This window comes from Ambystoma mexicanum, chromosome 3p (genome assembly GCF_040938575.1).
Source record: "Ambystoma mexicanum isolate Mex_15411 chromosome 3p, UKY_AmexF1_1, whole genome shotgun sequence".
NCBI classification, from domain to species: Eukaryota; Metazoa; Chordata; class Amphibia; order Caudata; family Ambystomatidae; genus Ambystoma; species Ambystoma mexicanum.
Genome location: NC_090925.1, coordinates 1200139063 through 1200159126, shown reverse-complemented (window position 1 = coordinate 1200159126; position 20064 = coordinate 1200139063). Strand labels below are relative to the sequence as shown.

General features: G+C 42.4%; 1 protein-coding gene across 2 annotated transcripts in view; it reads left to right on the top strand.

Moving 5' to 3' along the window:
- Window positions 1–20064, top strand: part of PKD2L2 (polycystin 2 like 2, transient receptor potential cation channel) — an 817035-nt gene that overhangs the window by 552765 nt on the left and 244206 nt on the right. For both annotated transcript variants that reach the window (XM_069652616.1, XM_069652617.1), the window contains exon 9: window positions 6559–6740. In XM_069652616.1, the coding sequence (XP_069508717.1) occupies window positions 6559–6740 (182 nt within the window). The remainder of the gene's footprint in view (window positions 1–6558; window positions 6741–20064) is intronic.

Sequence of the window (20064 nt, the reverse complement as noted above, 5' to 3'; positions counted from 1 at the left end):
AGTGCCATCCTCAAGGTGTGTCTCTTGAAATAGAACCACATCAATCGTTTCCTTCCAAAATCTGGATAGAATTTTTTTCCTTTTAGAAGGACACCTCATACCTTTAACATTCCAAGTACCAATAGTCAATAAGCCCATACTTTAGTTCCCTCTAAAGCAAAAATCAGCAGAATCACCATTCACATGACCTCAATAAAGTGCATTACATCAAAATGATGAACAATAAGCAATTGACAATGGATAATCGAGTCAGAGCAAAAAACAACACACACCTTGCTAAACAGACAAACAAAACAAAAGACACAAAGATACAAGTAAATTGAACAAAAAAGAGCCCAACAGCGATTGGGCCCACTATGAGTTACAATATATACAAAACTAGACCTATTCATGACCACCCTCCAGAAAGCTGTGCCCAAATTTAAAAGGTAAAAACTATCCATCTAGACAGTGCAACAAGTACAAGTCGTGAACAACAAGTAATATTCCCCCCCAAACAGGAACATGAGAAAGCCTCAACAAAACCCCAAAAGACCCATCACTCCGAAAATGCTGGCGCTACTTTGTATATAGTCTCAGACAAACTCACCACTGCAAAAAAACATTTATCCATCAGCAGCTACTCAAAACAAGCGACCTATGACCAAATCAAGATATATATAAAACAATGTCTCGTCCGTGCTTAGTGGCACAGTGACTACAGTGCGCAAACGATTGAATAGAAGAGAAAGGGAAAGAGAGTAGTACTCCACATTAGCCCTACACAAAAGCACATAGACAACCTTATCACAGTACACACATCAGGACAAGATTGCTAGATCACATGAGAAAAGTAAACACACACCACCAAACCGCTTAGCCATAACAACAGTGCCATAGACTACTTGCACTAACCCCAGCAACCACAATATGTATTACTACAAGGGTGCTCCCGAAACTAGTGCACAAACAGTGACACACAAGACCCAGAGAAAAGGCACCCCGGAATACATTATCAGCATCACATGTCAAGTAGTAAGCAAAAACATATGTTTCCCCACCAATCCACTAACACCAAGGTAAATGTTCAGTTGTATCACATGTCATTCTTATGAGCATTTTTCAAAAATTATACCAAAATCCCACAAGATCTAATAATACATTTACCCTCATATTGCAAAAGAGAGAGAAAAGGAAGTCATAGAATGTGCAGGTTGTATAAATGTCACAGTAACCTCCTGTGTTTCTCGGATTATTAGGAAGCATCTTTATGAATTGAAAAGCCCCGACAAATCAAATCTCAAGCCTGCGGCACTGATGATGAACGAGCCACAAATGACGGTGAAAGAAATGGTGTGCCTTCTTTGTGAAATGCACTGCTCATGCCGCTGACAGAAACACATCGACGTTGCATTGCAGGTGGCAGCACCACACCATTTCACTGTTTACCCCCTACTTGAAAGTTATTGCCCATTTTGAAAGAGCCACACAGACAGGTATGGCGCATAGTTAGAGGACTGGTAGGAGCTGGTTGTTCCTAACATTACCATACATCATGTAACGGGCGGTGCGTAAAGATGTACAAGGCCGCATACATATCTCAAGTTGCTGATCACAAACAAGCTTGGGATAGAAAACATTCACCAAGATGAAGAACAAGAGCGCCAACATGCATGGGAAGGCTGCGTGAGATACAAATGAGACTGCTACTTCTATAGCTATGAATAGCTTGGAATTCCCCATATGCCAAAGGTATGAGAACACAAACATGGTAATTCTCCTTGGACATACTCTCTCCCACCTTTTTCATGTGCTGATACCACATGTTATTACCCAAGTGCGCTTTGTTCATAATCATCTTCCCTTATGCTCTTCTTGTGTCTTCCTCTTGCAGAGAGTGCTAGCATAATTCTCAAGAAGTATATCAGCAATGGTCCTTCCTACAGGGGAGATCATCGTTAAATTTGCTTTAGCAATAGGCAATCTTACATGAGCTATTGGTGTGGGAAAATCACAAATGGTCTTGGTCTTTCAGTAATAGACAATTCTGTGGGAGTCACTGGAGTGGGCAGACTCAAAGGGACTTCTACCTTGCTTGGACCAATAAACAGTATGGATTACCAAATCAAGAAAACAACAATAAATGCTGAGCATGCATATATTATGCACCAATACATCAATCCCCACCATTTACGATTCTCCACAAGTCGTTGAGTTTGCTCACTTTCCAAAACTGTACCATTCTCGATATTCAGCATTGTGCCTGTATACTGCTTTAAGGAAGGAAAAACCCTTTTTAATCAGGAAACACTTTTAAATGGTCAGGTCATTGTAGGATCTGTTCAACTATCACCATAAGCAGCATCCTAATTGCAGGCCCATTTTTAGGATCATTCAGAAAAGTGTGTATATCACAAGAGAGGATAAGCTTGAAGTATGAAAATTAAAACAGCGAGAAGTAGCCTATGCGCATCAGCATCTGTTAGGACCATTGATTTAATTAAAGTGAGGAACGAGTCTGGAAACTGCTCATGTTTCCAGCCGTCAAATTCGAGCTCCAGGTTTGGCAAATTTAGCACGTCAACACTTTCTAAAGTCAAATTCAAAGATTCCTGTGACTCAAGAACTGGGTTAGCACTCTTGCTATAATATCTATGAGGAGTGTTTGGGGTGAGCCACAGTCCAAATGCACACTTGCATTTATTTAATCAGCAATCTTAGCATCCTTCTTCCTCATCATCGATCGGTCTGCACATGCTGAACTTCTTCTTCTTGTCTTGCTTCTGAATAAATAGTTGGGGTGCGTCGGTCTCACCAGCGTATGGCTTTATGTCACTCAAATGGACCCAGGCGCTTCTCTCTTGGACTTTTACTGCTGAGGGAGTAATGTTTTCTACAATAAACTTGGCCTCCAATAAAAAAGTATAGGTACAGGAAGTAGTTCTTGAATTCTGGTTGCTGAATGGTCTTCATCTGTGTCCTGAGACCTTGCACTATGGTTGATCTGAAATGACAGAGATACTAGCGGTCATAAATGTCAAATAAGCATTAAACTAATTTCCTAACATTTCTGCAGTCTTCTGTGCATCACTTCTGCTCCTTGATGGAGGAGATAAGGGCATTCTCATTTGCCTCCCTGTAGCTAGCTCGTGGGATGTGAGATGGTGGTCCGACCCAGGCTGATTGCTTAATGCATATAATGCAAGGGCAGGCAGTACAGCCATCCCTTCTTCAATGTGAAGTTTTGCAATTCTCTCTTTAAGGAAACCGTTGAGTGTCTCACATATCCCATTCGCTAGCAGGTGATACGCAGAAGAAAACCTGTGTTTTACACTTAGTAATAGACTAATCTGTTCAAATACTTTGTTAACAAAATGGGGCCCATTATCGGATTTCAGCACCTCACACACTTCAAAGACTTCTTGAACTAAAAACTTCACTACGCATGTGGCATCAGGGTGTGTACAAGGACCTGCTTCGATGCACCTAGAAAAGGGACACACCACCACTATCATATACCTTTATATACTTGCACCATGCCAACATAATCTATATGTAAATGCTGAAATGAACCATTTGGTCTAGGAATCACTCCTCTGATCATTCGCAGTGTATCCCCAGCAGTAAACTTTTGACATACGATGCAATTTACTACATAAAATGCAACATGTTCTAACAGGTTCAGTACACCCGTCCTCCACAATAGCAGCTGCGAGGATTTCCCTAGTTACATGCGCGGGGAAGTGTAGTTGTTCAAGCGCTACCTTTAACAATGCTGTCTAAGGACAAGTCTCTATGCTCGAGATTGAACTGGTCTCTTTCTTCGCTTCATGATTGGAAGACCAGGGACTGTTTTCCCTACCCTCATGAGTAGTGTTTTACCTTGTAAGCTTTTATGTTTTATCCTATTTATAATTGGATATTTTGTGAATGTTCTTTTCTTTTTTTATGTTGGATTAATTTGTATATTTGCTTAAATTGTTATGTGGAAAGTTATTTTGTTGAACTTTATTGCATTAAAGAAATACAAACAAATGGTGTATTTGATGCTGTATGTGGATGGAACATATCTTAGTTGTTGTACGAGTAGAAAATGTAAAGCAATCAAGAGGCACAGTCCCGCTAAAAACATTTTCAGGAGTTGTGCTTTCAATGGTTTATGCCATTTCTAGAAGCACAACTGTTTTTTGTGGATCAAAACAACATAAGATGTATGTATTTTTCTGGATTGTAGATGCTTGCATACCTTTATGGAAAACGCTAAGAATTGTCCTGTCCTGATGAAGGCCTACACCATTAGAGCTCACCTAGCTCCACGCAAAATGGCCGAAACACTGTTGTGTTGACATGTATTATAGGTTGTTGTTCAACTCTTGATTGTGCCCACACTCTATGGGCCCCCCACCTGTTTATGATTCCACTGAAATCTCTAAGCTTCCTTCCCAAGGAACCTATAGAGAATGAAAAAACTGTACAAGTAGATGTCTCAAATATTGACTACTTGATCATTCGTACTTAGGTACTACACTTTGTATGTCCTCAAATGTCAATGTCCTATGTTTTTTGAAAAGTACCAGTCTATTACTACACCACTGCACTTCAAAATAAAACCCTTTTGTGCAGAAGAACAGTTTCATGAGAATTCTGTGACCACCCACACAAGGGGTCACCCACTCAGGGTGCAGCAGTGGTTACTCTTCAGCAGAGATTGACCTGACCTTGCTCATTCGTTTTTTGGTAAATCCTCCACTCCAGGCCCGACCTTGTAATTTGGCGTAGTAGTAAAATTGGCAGCAATGGAGTTAATGCCAATTTTACCACTTACCGCCATGCTCCTAATGAGACCAAATGTCCCTTTGATCAAACAGAGCACAGAAGGAAACACAGTTTTATAGGTGCTACAGAGGAGGGTTGCTGTAATGGCATTTCCTCCATCAAGCCACGATCCCACGGACATAAGGCTTGCCCTGCAGTACAGACTTCCAAGGTCGAAAAAAATAAAAAAATGTATAAGATCATGTGAGATAAAGAAATAACCTCCTCTCTGCCATTCTGTATCACCATACCCTCTGTGTCCGTCTGTATCCTACCCCATGTATATCTGTTCTGTTATTACCTCTGAAAAGCACTCTGTTATGCATCTGTATTGTCTTATACCTCTGTAAAGCGCTCCGTTGGTTCTCAAAGCTTGGACTGCGCTCAATAAATGCAATAATAATACTACTAATAATAATAATAATAATAATAATAATAATTGTAATCTTTACAGATAAGATTTGAATCAATAATAAAACCAAAGGATTTCACAGAGAACCTCAGGGGCAGAGAGTGATGCCAAAGGATGAAAGAGAGGATAACCAGTCATGCATGAGAGAGCCGTGTGGACAGGTTGATACCAAAGGACACTCCTTCCTTTGTGGGTTTAAAAGGAAATGAACACATCTAATCCTCAATAGCGCCGTGTCAGTCCCTTTTGTTGTGCATGGTACTTTAAGAGTCTTTTGCATTTTGTCAGCATACTGCCTGGTGTATCCATAGACATCAGAAATACATCTTTTGGATGGTACATTCAAGTAACGCGAATCCCAATAGCTTTTTAAATAATTGTGGATATCCCTAAGATAAACTCGGGTAAGAGCCAGCTGAACTTAAGTGTGCGTTTGTGTGTGCTTTATAGGTGTCAGTCAAGAAGGCAATAAAACTCCCCAGCTACATTTTAGTGACTACATTGGCAATAACCTCTCAATGAAAAACTCCTAGCACTTTGAATCCCCCGTGGATTAGATTTAGGGCCTCAGAATAGCCCTTGAAACAATGCTAAAACGGGCGTTTTGCAAAATAGCACCTGTTTTAGCACACATCTCATTAGAGGGATTAGGTATTTACCACTGGTTTTATGATATGGTGGTATTCTCCTTTAAAATGGGTCTAAGTGAATTGACAATATTACTATATTTTAACACCCAGAATATCCCTGTTTCATGTAGTACAGTATAGGACACAGGTAGTATAGCTCAGTGGCAACGCCCTCATCTTGGGAGTAAGACGATGCAGAACGACACAGGTTCGAATCCTGGGTCTGCCCTTTGAAACCTCTTCAGTATTAAGCTTGTTATAAATAGCAAATATACATTATGTGGGTAGTTGAAAAGGCTACTGCTAGAACTCTTAGGATGTTGTTACATAAGCCATGCCTGTGTAAGGCCGAGTTTCGCAATGGGCCTGCAAAAAATACATCTAAAAATGTAAGCACTGATGAAGTACGAGTCCAGCACGCATGCACAGCAGGCTATGGAAGGTGCTGCCCAGTTTGTAGTACATCATTATGCACCTCAACTTTTGTAAAACTGCCTCATGGTCTAAGCTAACTGCTTAGTGATGTCAATTTCAAACTGTGCTCTACTTTTTTGTTAATGCCTCAGTTTATGCCACATGAAGCCTGTTATGCTTCTGTATTCTTCCATCTTCTTCCACCTGTTGGACATGCCCTTTGCCAATGGCTTCATCACAATGATACTTCTGTAGGCGAAAATTAGGCAGAAGTAATGATTTCTAATTACTGTTTTTTTTCTCCTCTAGATATTTAAATATATAAGTTTCAACAAGACTATGAGTCAGTTGTCATCGACTTTATCACGCTGTGCCAAAGACATCATGGGATTTGCATTTATGTTTTTTATCATATTCTTCGCTTATGCACAGTTGGCAAATCTAACCTTTGGAACCCAAATAGAGGAATTTTCTACGTTTCCGAACTGCATGTATGTAATTTCCTCACTTTTTTAGAAGTCTTTTTTAAACAGTCTTATATGACCTAAACAATATGTGCACATGATTAGAAATGTGTAGAAATGTGTAGAATTCAGTGCAAGATGCATGTTGGAGATGATCGGGAATTGAAGTAGTGTACAGCACAGTTAGCATGGTGAGAACACCCATTGTTAAATACAATTATGCATAATCTGATCTTCTTCAAAATATAAATATAGCTTGTTTGAAGGGTCCGCCGCAAACAAGAGGTTAAATGGGAGTAATGCCTGGATAAGAAATTAATGGGATCTAAACAAATTGTGAAGACACAAGAAGTCATCCGACTCTGTTTAAAGTGGGAGAATCGCTTGCCTTTTTTTCCCATGAAAAAGTGATGTGCATCTCTGTGTGTGTTTTCTTTTGTTTCCCATTTGTCTTGTGAACACCGTAGGATAAAGAGGGCTGTGGGAATTCGAAAGCTTGTCGAACTACCATCTTATCACCATATTTTGTTAGTCCAATAAAAGATATCAAAACATGGATTTTTCCAGAAATATAAGATAGGTTGAATTGCAACAATCATGCCAAGAGCTTATAACACCATTTATTTATTTGTTAAGTATTTATTTTATTGCGGTTATTGTACAAAAGCTACACCTTACACAACATCAATATCAAAAACATTCATTTAGACATTCAATTAGACTAATAATCTTAAAACTACTTAAAACCAAATTTCTTACAAATAATACAACTAAGACCCACTTCAATAACTTATTCTAAAACAATAAAATCAAATTCATACCGTTAGATCATATTAATAGCACCACATAATAAACACCAAGCTTCATTCATAAATCCTGAGCAAGAAGTGCCTCACCTTGCTCCAAAACTATGGATAATTCATCAAAGATCTTAATTAAAATTGTCACCAATGCAAGAGACAATGAAACTTGATTACCCATCATAAATCTACTCCAAACGTTATTGCCAATCACAGCTGTGGTGTAATGAACATAGGGACCCAGGAATGTTAACCTATTATTCGTCATTCTTTTACATTCCATTACGACATGATAAAGTGTCTCCACGCAATCCTCTTTACATAAAGTGCATGTTCTTAATTTCTTCGAAATCTTTAAGCCTGGTCGAATAATTTCCAATGTCGGCAATCAGTTCAGTCTGTACTTTAAAAACCAATGTTGTGCATAATGTGAAGAAAATGTAGCCAAGTACGCTCTTATTTTATCACTTGGTCGGTGAAAAAGTCCAACATCCCTGTATGTTTTTAGTCTTACCAGATCCTCTGTGTCTTCAATCTAAGCCCATCTTTTTATTGTCTTTTTTAATACCAAATGTGACGCATCATCATCAATTTCAATTTCCTTCAGAAATGTTTTATATTTATTCTGAAAATTACTGCAGAAAGAGTTTGAATTCAAACTCAACATATTTTTCACACGTAAAGAAATTCCATTCTCAGCAGCATTTGTTATCTTTAGGTAAAGGGAAATACTTTTGTACATATATTGAGACCACCAAGATTGTAGACCTAAATCTAGTCCAACAATACTAATAAGTACTGAAATAGGGATTCTTAAAACATCCTTCAAGATACAACCCTGGAGTTTATCCAGCCACTTTCTATTTTTAAATGAAGTACTTCTATACCATAGAGAATAATGGTTACAGCTTCATTCTAAAAAACTCAATCAACGAAATGAGAAAGAAGGCACATAGCTTCATCTTGACCAATTTCATTAGGGAGCAGCAACGTATTACTTTAGCTTCTATTTTGCCTTTCTGCCTTTCCTGAAGTTTTTTGGCAGAAAACAAATAGTCTAAATAACAGAACGTGTCAACTTCCTCCACACATTTGCCCAGTGTACAACACATTTTCCCTTTACATGTTTATCAAACAGATGGACAAACTTAATGTCAGTGGGGGAGATTACAGACAGTTCTGGTACAATAGGGAAGATGGACACAATTTTAGAACGATTCAGATAAACATTTTTCCCCTCGTATAATTCATTCAAAAATAAGTTTCAATGAATCCGACTTGTGGCATAACACATCCTGATTCTCAGCACCCTCATACATAACTGCTTTTCCACCTTCATCTAGGGTCTCATTTCTTCTAGAAACCTCACCTCCTTGTCTTTGAGATTTTCCTATAGCATTATTGCCACTGTTTTTAACACAATTTTTTATCCAAATCTGTTGTTGTAGAAAAGAGAAATAGAACATTCGTCTTTTCAACTGGTGTAGTTGGACAAAAAATGCCTGAGTGACTTTGCATATCAATGGAACTAATGTCATCTCTTGATACATAATAAAGCAAAAGTTGCGAAACAGCGGCACCGACGATGAGCAAAAGTCAAGGATGATGGGCAGACATGTAAAGAGTTAATGCTCTTTGGGTTTCCTCAAAACCTTTTTGCTTACCTTCAATTTTAGTCTATTTCAGGTAATCCAATTGTTCATGGCAGAAATGCCAGAGGCAATTACATCACTAATTGGGCAAGATCTCTGTAGCAGAATTTGTCGTCATCTGAATAGGTACAAAAAGACATCCAAATGAATGTAGGAGTTTTGACGGTTGATGAATGATGACATTAAATATGGCAGAGAGGACTGTGCCCTGCCTGGGGTATTCCACAAGAACAGATAGCTCCCTGGAGCTTTGATTATCAGTGAAGACTGATTGGGATCTGTTTTCAAGGAATGATTTAATGAAATGAAGGGCCTTGTCAGGGACCCTTTAGCACAACAATCAACAAAAGAGGATAATGTGGTCCACGATGTGGAAAGTGTCTAATAAATCAAGCAAAATGATGGTACCAACACTGCCACCATCCAACCTCCTCCTGATGTCATCTAACATAACGATATGCCCTGTTCAGTACCCATCACACTTGTAAAGCAGGCTTGCTGTTGGTTCAGAATGTTGTGATGTCCCACAAAAGACTGGTGCTGCACCACAGGTTTCTTTGCCTTAGCAAGTCACAATCACGTCTGAAAACATGATAATGCACCTAATTGCAGATAACTGTTAGTTTTCAGCAGACCAGACAAGAGCTGTCAGAGGATAGCTCGGGAGGATAGCTCTTGGGCATCATGCTCGCAAGACGACACCGAGCACCACAGGTTCAATCCCCAGGTCCGTGCTTAGAAACCTCTCGGTATTAAGCGCGTTATAAATAACATATCATATAATGGCATCTGGATTTCTTAGTTCTCCTAAGGTTTGAAAAATGAATTTTTAAACATCAAGTGAGGCAACAATTTTATTACTAAAGTACCAGCCATTTCTGTCACACTCTATGGGTGGTTATCATGATATATTGAATACTAGGTTTGATATGGGCAAAGTTTCCTTTTTTTATACAGTTATTAATTCTGGCACAACTGCTCCAGAGCGGTAGCAAGAGGTATGCTCATGAAGAAGGCATGGTAGTATGCATTCTACATGAGCTGGAGCAGCCAGCAGACTGTCCCAAGTATCACACACCCCGTGCACCCTCAATATCCATTTCACATTGCGCTCTGCTCTCCAGTAGCCCACAGACCCACTCCCCTCACTAAACATAGATAAGTAGCTCAACTGTGCACATGCTGCTCACCTGATTTCTCCACACATGATGTCGGAGCCTCTACAGCGCTGTCATTACACCAGACGCCTGCCTCTACTCACAGTGCAGCAGGCTACCTGCCTGCCATGACTTACCTCACCTTCAATCTGCTGGGAAGCTGCAATGTTAAAGAGTGGGTAACTGAGGACAGCAATGATAGGCATGAGAGCATTGTACCAGCTGCCCCAGCTGTGAATATTTAGCAAAAATGACATATTTGGACAGAAATATCCTGTTTCAGTAGTGAAAATAAAAACATTCTCTGCCCTTTGTGCCTTCCCATTCCATTTCTTTGTTATTTTAAAGAGCAAGAGGTTGGTAATACCATGTGTTTTAGGCCTGTAAACCGCATTAAAAGCCCCCATCGTGATTTGCCTGTTCACAGGAACTTCAGGGCCAATGACGCCAGGTACGGGCCTCAGCTGGGTTCTATAAAGCTTAATTAGCACCCTTAAGGAAGGTGCTTGACCGTCAAGAGACATGGAAGGTTGGCCGGAATCTCCAGTATAAGCCTGCATTTACTCATGATGACCAGGGCCCCCTCCTCTCATTTCCCTCCTTGACTCTATGCCCTGTCCCTCCAATGTCTCTGCTTATGCCAACCCACCGTCTTCCTCTGCCCATCCTGCACCATCGCTGACCTGTCATCACACCATGCTTCACTTACCAGCCTTTAGTGGACACTCCTCCCAGCAGTCCTCTCCCTCACACCATCCTCCAGACACCCTCCGCCCTTCCTGGCTGCACCTCCACTTTCAATGTAAATGAAGACGGGCTGTGTTCATAGCTCCTTCTTTCATTTCTAATGTAGCATATTGTTTTACTTGGTGCAATGCCAAATGCTTTCAGCAACCTTGCCCAGTGCTGGGTGCTAACAGTATTGCTGCATTCTCAGGAAGGTTTTGCTGGTCATGGTTTTTTATCATTATGAAACAGAGGATGCAATCTACCTTACCCAAGCTCATCCCAATGCTGGCCCCTCTGATCGTGTGTCCTCATTATTGATACGTCCATTGTATCCTCAAGTACTTCCCTATCTGATGCTTTCATGCAATATCTCTTTAACCTCTGCCACGTTCCCAACTGAATTTAAACATGCATCCATTCTCCCAAATTTGAAAAAACTACTTTTGATTTGTCTCTTTCGTCCAACTTTCGTCCTATTTCATTACACCCTTTTATATCTAAACTCCTTGAACGTATTGTGTATGTCCACATTTCTGCCCATCTCAACTATTCTTCTCTTTTAGCTATTTCTCAATCTGGTTTCCATCCACACCACTCGATGAAGATGGCTCTTCTCTAAGTTACCAACTGTTTACTATTTGCCCATTATGCAAAGCAGTCTTCCCTCCTTGTTTTACTCAACTTGTCTGCAGCCTTTGACACTGTGGCTGCTGAATTGGCTGCTGAACTGAGAGACATTTTTTGCAGCGCAATGGTGATCAGTTGCACAATAGATTTCACATTCATGCCCTGTATCTAGCCTTCAACTTTCGCTTTATCATTACTTTTTCAGTATCTCAAGACCTGTTTCCTTGCAAAAAGATATGACGAGACCAGAATGACATGTGATTACCCATTCTTCAATGACGCCTTGTAAGTTCATGCTTTAAGGTTACAGGATAGATTAAAGCCAGTGGGTAACAGCTCTAAAATGCAGAGCAATTGTGAGCTCTCCAGGGGCTTGCTCACACCAACTTTATTCTCCTCAGAGCTTACTCCCAAAATGGCCTTACCTTCCCATAGTACCAGAACATGTGTAAAATTGTTTACCCAGTTATTTTGCAAGACCAGCATTCACCCAAATGTAGGAGCTTGCTCTTCCACATCTGTCATGGTGACCAGTACAGGCAGTCTACATATTCCTCTGCTGGAAGGTCTAGGTCCACTTTAATCTCTGCTGTGTTGGTGCATATAGCTGTCCAGTTTTGCTCGGAGCTTGGTCTTCCAAGTCTAGTTCCTATCTTTCTCCAGCATTGTATCTTTCATGGATTCACATGCTGTGAACATTCCCCTTAGTAATTTTCCTATGGAAAAGCTTTGACACCTTAAGTGTCCCATCAATGTCGTGGGTGATTTTTGAATATTTCTGATTCCTGCTCCATTATGGAAACTTCAGGACCAAAGAAGTCCTTGTTTAGGCCATGTGAGACCTGCGGTCTGAAGAACGTTTAGGAGGGAGACAGGCACTCAGAATGCCTTTACTGTCTTTACCCAAACCATTCGGCTGACGGATGCGACATCTGCCAAGGGTTCTCTCAGAAGACTCTAAGAGACAGAAATAGGCGCCTTATCTGTTGGCTCAATGAAGGGGCCTACCCGGCGTCAGAGGTTGGCTCCCACTCTGGGAGAGCAACCACTCCCTCTGACAAGAGGTCACCGTCAAGTCAGAGGTCCAAGTCCGAGGGGCAGGTGGTGAAAAAGCAGAGGACAGGTGAGGTTAAATCGTCTTCAGGCCATAACAAGGCCAAACACTCGTTGCCTCTTAAGAAACCACTGTCTAGTGGTGAAAAGTCCCATGCAGGGTCCAAGCACCCTTCTAATAGTACTGCATCAAAGTCGCCGTCGGACAAACCAAGAGAGAAGGGCTAGCACCCATCCTCAAAATCCACGGACTCGTCCCGGAAATCTCTGTCATCGACAAAAAATCATAACTCTAGGCCCACTACAACATCCTCCTCAACGTCATCAGCGAAAATATCTACTTCGACGAGCACCAAAAAACACCACTCGTCAAGATCACAAAGATCTTCCTGCGGCCACGAGCCATCTTCAAGACATCACTCAACGACCAAATCGTCATCCAAACCATCGTCCACACCATTGACGACGGCATCGATCACGACGACAATGATGTCTACAACATTTTCTTCACTGTCTACGTCTCGTCTCCCGTCGATGAACACCTTGACGACGACTACCTTGTCGACCACCACTTCAAAGCTGACCATCCTGTCCACAGCCACCCCGTCGACGACAAAGAAAATATCGTTGGCTGAGCAGATGAGTATCTCATCCACAAGTCTGGAGGTTTCAGGAATGGAAACCGATGCATAGTCCCCAAAAGGTATATTAAAAACCCCATCTGGGGCCACGGTACATGACCAATCTTCCCTGGAAATGTCTCCACTTGTCATGCCAGAAGATATTCTGCAACACAAGATCACGTCTGACTGGAGCCTCCTGCATATGAAGTCCAAGGGGTGTATGAATCGGATCCCGTGGGAAGAAAGGTTGCAGGTTCCCATTCAGGAACCATCTAGGGTGTTGGACTTACCTCAAAGTTCTCAAACACCTTCTCTACCATCTACATTGCAAGACATAGGGGGTATGCAAACACAATACTCTCTCATAAATTCTCAATCCCTGCTATCCATGCAGGTTCTTTCCTCACTACAATCTCTTCTGAGTCAGGTGGATGCCAGGCTTCCTCTGCCTCAGGCTCCAACAATCCATCCTTTTGGAGACCAACAGGTTAGCCCTCTACAAAAAGAGGTCTCTTAGCCCTTTCAAGACTAGGGTACACACCCTAGAAGGCAATCGCCTCCTAGACCTCCTCCTCCTCCACCTCCACGTACATTTAGTCCACGAAGGAGGGAACAGAAGAGGGTGAAGTGGTCGACATGGACCAGAATACTGATTCGCGAGACACAACTTCCACAGCCTCCTCATCTCCAAGGAGAGCTGACAGATGGGACACTGATCCGGACCAAGACGCACCAGGTAGCTCGGCTCAAAATTTTTCCCTGCACGATATCAGAACGTTTCACCCCATGATGGCGAAAGCCTGCCAAGAGTTTGGCTTCATTCCGGAAGAAGGGAAAAAGGATTGTTTCCTCTTCGATCAAATGGGAAAAAGAAGGAAAGCAGTTTTTTCCACTCCTATTCTAGATTATGTGTGGCAGGAGGGCCTCCGTACCATGAAGCACCCCTTTACAGAACCGGCGGTGACAGGGCAGTTGGAAAAGAAATTTAAGGCTCCAGATTCCACTCCAAAAGGCATTACTTCATAACCAATGCCAGAGTCAGTCATCTGAGCTGCAGCAAGCCAAAAAGCCAAACACAACATAAGTGTGTCACTCCTGATGACAGCATGGCTCCTCACCACTCCGAATTTGGACACCTGAATATCCCTCAGGACTGCCGTCTCATCCTAGCAGCAGCAAGAGCCCCATTCACCAACATTTCATATAGCTGAAAGTGGAAATGATTGTGTGCATGGTGTGCACAACAACCTGATCTACAGCCGCTAGCTAGAACACCTCATCAGCTCCTTCCTTATCTGCTGAAATTAGCTACTGAAGGTCTGGTGTTCTCTTCCATCAGGTTGCACTTATCAGTGATCTCCAGATTTACACGGAAAAGAACATCTTCTCCGCTCTACAGTGACAGGCTAATTAAACATTTCTTGACGGGCCTCTTTCGTATCTTTCCACCGAAGAAAAGGATTCCACCTTTATGGAGCCTCCATTTGAACCCATGTCAACAACTCACATCAAGTTTCTAACTTGGAGGGTGGCTTTAGGTACCATCTGAATTTCATAAAAATGCAACAATCACTCTACCCACATTTTTTTCAAATGCCTCTTCTCCAGCAGAGAAGACACTGTACTCGCTGGATGTCAAAAGGGTATTGAAATATTACTTGAATCGCACAAAATCATTTAGATCCTCTAAACATCTCTTCATAGCCTTTGGTCCATCCAACAAAGGAAGATCCATTTCCAAACAGGGCATCTCAAGATGGGTGGTGTCTACAATATCCGTCTGCCACACAAAGGCAACAGGCCATTATATTCAACCTGCAGAGCGCATTCCACTAAAGCCACGGCTACCTCGGCGGCTTTCTGTTCGGGGGTACCCATCAGAGACATTTGCCAACCGGCAACATGGGCGGTGTCCCACACTTTCACCAGGCACTACTGCTTACAACAGCAACACGGTGAGGATGTGCAGATGGGACGGGAAGTCCTTCAATAGCTGGTCCAGTAAGGTAAGCCCTGCAGCTCCCAGAGTTGTTCCTGTTCTCTACCTTGCCGATGTAGGTTTTTGCTTTAATGGAACACATCCTCAAAATATCTATCTTCTGTTTGCCTGGTTTACACCTCCAAGCATGTATAATGCTACAAAGTCTATTCACAGCATGTGAATCCATGAAAGATACAATGCTGGAGAAGGGAGTAGTTTCTTACCTGTAACTCCATTTGTCGAGCGTTGGTATCTTTCATGGATTCACATGCGCCCCCCAGCCTCCCCCTTCAGGCAAACATCCTGTATAGGACATCCTCCATCTGGAGAGGTTAAAATTTAGGAGGAAGATGCTGGGGCGGAGCTACATATCGACATCCCATTGGTGCTGCCAAAAGCACCCACAATGATGTCGATGGGACGTTCAAGGTTTAAATGTTTTTCCACAGGAAAATGACTAAGTTAAAGTTACTGGGGTTTCCCAGCCTGACGATAGGGAATATTCACATTGTGAATCCATGAAAGATACCACCTCTGGAGAAATTGAGTTACAGGTAAGAAACTACTCCCTTCTTTACCCAAGACCCAAGGTTCAAAAGTATTATTAGATCTTACCAGCAGGCAAATATTACAAACAGATACTTGGAGAGGCACAGAGCGCACAGAACAATGGTGCAGTGCTTGATGGTCATGCATACTGGCATCCAAGACATTGAAGATACAAGAATATCAGGCAGAAAGGTGTTGATACCTCAAAACCTCTGCAGCTCGCAATTTGTATTTAACATTAAGTACCCAAAGTCCATCAGGGCACACCTACCCAGCACATGCATAATCTTCCAGATAGCTTCCTTCTGATAAAACGTACAAATCTGAGCCCTTCAGAAAAATTTGACAGCAAGATTATTCCTCTGACTAGATTCACTGCAGTGCAAGTTTGTTTCCCTACTATACTCCTGCGTCCTATCACCTTTCCACCACACTTATGTGGGTTTGTCCCAGGGGAAAGGACCCTGCTCTTTTTGCACAGCACAAAACATGTAATTTGCTTTAAAAGAATTTGTGTTGCACAGTAAGGTGCTGTAGCGAGGGCCTGGCCAGCCCGCTGACCTCCTCACAGGTAACACCCATCAGTCCATTTCTCTACTTCGGCAGGACTGGATGCTGTGTGCAGCATATGGTTCATTTTTCTTGCACATTCTTTTTTCCCCTAAATGTCTTTATTCACCTTGTCTCCCAGCAACACCAATCTGTCCTTTTATGATGGGTGTATCAGGTGTTGTGTCATGTTACTCCTGTGGCAGGCCCTATGCAGTGTGGTGGTCACCCACACGCTTTTCTGTAGGCCCCAAGCACAGGTGTGTGGACTGTGCATCATGCAGCACTTTTCACTTCTTGTGCTTCGTCGAAGATTAGGCCATTGGACGGAAGTCTTCAACTGGACCCTACCGGAGTTCATCACTTCTAGGAACACAAAGCTTCAGTCAAGTTCACCAGCACCCTCACACAAGCGGGAGGGATGGAAGTCCATTAGCAGTTAGTCACTGCTCTACTGGGGCTCGTTCTGAGGTGTCACAGGATTTCATGGTTTTTTATTGAATACCCAAACTCACACCAAGGCCTCTCATGCTATTACCACCTACCCCTCTGGCCTCGTACTGGGTCTGCTGGACTGGAGGTGACAACTCAGCATCAGAAGCCTACTATGCTCAAAGAGCCTGAGAGTCCACGACCTATCAGAGTACACTTTGAGGGCTTTGATGATTGTAGTGGGGTACACCCCACAGGCCTATCAGGTTCTTGAACTTTAGCCTCCCGAGCCTCACATAAAGTACAGGATTTGGGCCACAAATCACACAAGGTCAGCACTGGTACCTCACAAACCTCAAATGATCAAGTGCAGGGATTGGCCTTGAAATATAAAAAGGTCAGCACAGGTATCTCAGTAAATTCAAATGAAGAGCATCTGGTGGGCAGAGAAGCAGAGAGAGCCTTCAGTCTCGGGATCTCACACTGCTGAGGCAATATTGGAAATATCCTCACTGGAGTCTCAGTCCACGGATAATCAGGGCTCCTGAACACCTCTGATACTGTTTCCTCCAACAGTAGGCAAGGAGGCTTTGTCATCTCTGAGATATGGCGCCTCACTCTCTCCCAAGCACCCTACCTTGAACTCAGCTACGTCCTCTTCTTGGACCTCGTCTTCCACTTTCTCGTGGACTTCAACTTCAGTGTTGGTCACTGAGGTCGAATTTTTAAAATTTCAACACATAATGCACGCAGAGCCTATGGTGGGCTACTTCAAGAATCGCATCAAGGAAGTTATTCCCCAGGTAGTACCTAATCAGTCCATGCTGTCGGTCCAGCCTGGTGCTCCTTTGATTCCTATGACAGTGGCGGCTAATGCGACTTGTACCAGATGGTAATACGGCTACTGCCATAGCAGAATCTACTGCCTCAGTAACACCTTGCCCTCTTCTTCCTTGAATGCAATGCCTGATGTTTCTGCAGGTTCAGCACCGCAAGACCCTTCCATGCTACAAGTTTTTGAAACCCAGCATTATATGGATAATGACTAGGATGGCGATGAGGAAGAATCCCATTTCTCTGCAAAAGCTTTTCACTGTTGTATGTGGGCGTCTGAGGATTTTCTTAGTCTACCGGTGCCAGAAGAGGCCTTGGCAGAGGGTGGCATCCTTGCAGGCGTTCAATCGTTTAATAGGGCTGACACATTGGGTATCCCTATTCCTATGTCTTAACTGAACCAAAGAAATTAGGGTAGACCCAACGTTCCACACCTACAACCAATAAGCATTTGAGTTCAGGTATCGACAATTACAATCAGAGACATCTGGGCTGGCAGCAAATCCTCCATCTCAGTCTTCTGGTATGGCAGCAGTGACCCTTTTCTCCAGACCTTCCATGTCAACATCATTTGGAACTCAGTCTCCTCTTTCCAAAGAAGATGAAGTTTTAGAGATGTAATTAAAAAGATTTATACCAATGCTGCATTGGATCTGAAGCAGGCCAATCCTGATACTCTGTTAGCAGCAGCTAATCAGCAGTTGTGACTGGAAATACCTGATTTCCAACTGTACTTTCAGTCTGATAGGCTTGCCGCTTTCGAATCTTCATCATAAATTTGGACTTGTGGGGTTGTAGAACTTATTTGGTTTGGGTTATTTTCAGTCTCCCTGGTTGATTTAGTGCATTTTAATTCCCAATGAGTATGGCGGAAAGGGAATGGGACATAAGAGTTAGAAAATGTCATTCACTGTAGTCACTTCTGTACTCCTAATCCATAGCCCCCTTACCTCTATATGCCCCTCCCATCCCCCTTGTAATACAACTATAGTCAAGTGACCCATCTAGCGGCTCCAAGGGCTGATAGATGTTGCTGGTGGGCAGGGTCAGTGGGACTAGCCATGGACACTTTGCTGTGACCTATCGCACAACACAAATTCTTTTAAAAATTACCCTCTTGGTGCTGTGCAAAAAGGGCTCCAGTCTGTCTCCCCTTGGACAGACACTCAAAGTAGGTAATTCACCTTTCTTTCAACATGTGGTAACATGGCAGACTGAAGATGTACTTGAGGGGATTAGAAATTACTTTTTCATGTAGAGGAGGACGTCAAGAGGGACAGGACTCACTGGCCCCCTTTTAATGGACACCAAGTATGATGAGGGAATGGAACCCCTATCAATACTAACATCTAGAAAGCCAAATCTACCCAACTGTGTTGGCTATTGCAATACACTCATGGGTATTTCCCTTAAGGCTTTTGTGGGCAGTGATATTGGAAGCATACTACACTGATAAAGTAGGTTTGGTAGAAGCGTCATTTCAATTCCGCCTCTCTTCCCATATAGTAAAGTATGGACTATTTCCTAGACGTGTCCTGAAATTTGATCAATTTCCTTTGTACATTGTTTCCATGATGGCAGGTTTTATCTCATGCAATAAAGATCCCCAGGTATTTACAATCACCCTCTTTGTGCAGTAGTACCTATCCCTTGAGAACAGGCCACAATGACAAGATTGGGAAAGACTCTGTTTTTGAGTTATCCACCTGAAATTTGATAAATTCCCAAACCCTCTCAGAAGATCAAATTCCCACCTAAATGATTTCTCTAGATCTGATGTCACCACTAGTAAATTGGCTGCAAACTATAGCACTTTAGAGATACAATTGCCACTGACTGCACCTCTTCTCTCCTTATCCCCCACTACCTGCTTGCTGGTCTGGAAATATCTTAAAACCAAGTGAGACAAGGTCCATCTCTTCTGCACACCACATTGGGTGTGTTTGCTATTTGCTCTTTATTCCCTGCCTGTATGAATCAGGTCATGAGTGTTCTGAATGCAGTATGCTGAGTGTTCCAGGCGCAAGAGATGAAGAGAGGTTGGCTGAGTGAGAGCGTGTGCCAGTGGATGCTCCCTACACTCCCTAAATCAAGAGTGTGCTGCACCCGTAGGGCTATACTATCCTGTGCTGCAACTTAATAAAGAGGAATTTCTTTTGTATCTGGGGCTACTGAACCTCTTGCTTGGATGGCCTACCTGAACATATACTAAATGATGTGGCAGGTTTATGGTAGCTTTTTGTTCAGGTGGAATATAGTTATAATCTCCCTATCAATACTAGTAGTAGACAACCAGACATAAACTGTGGTTCCTTTCGATCAGGTAGGGCATAATTTTCCTCCCAAGTACAGTCTGAAGCTCTTG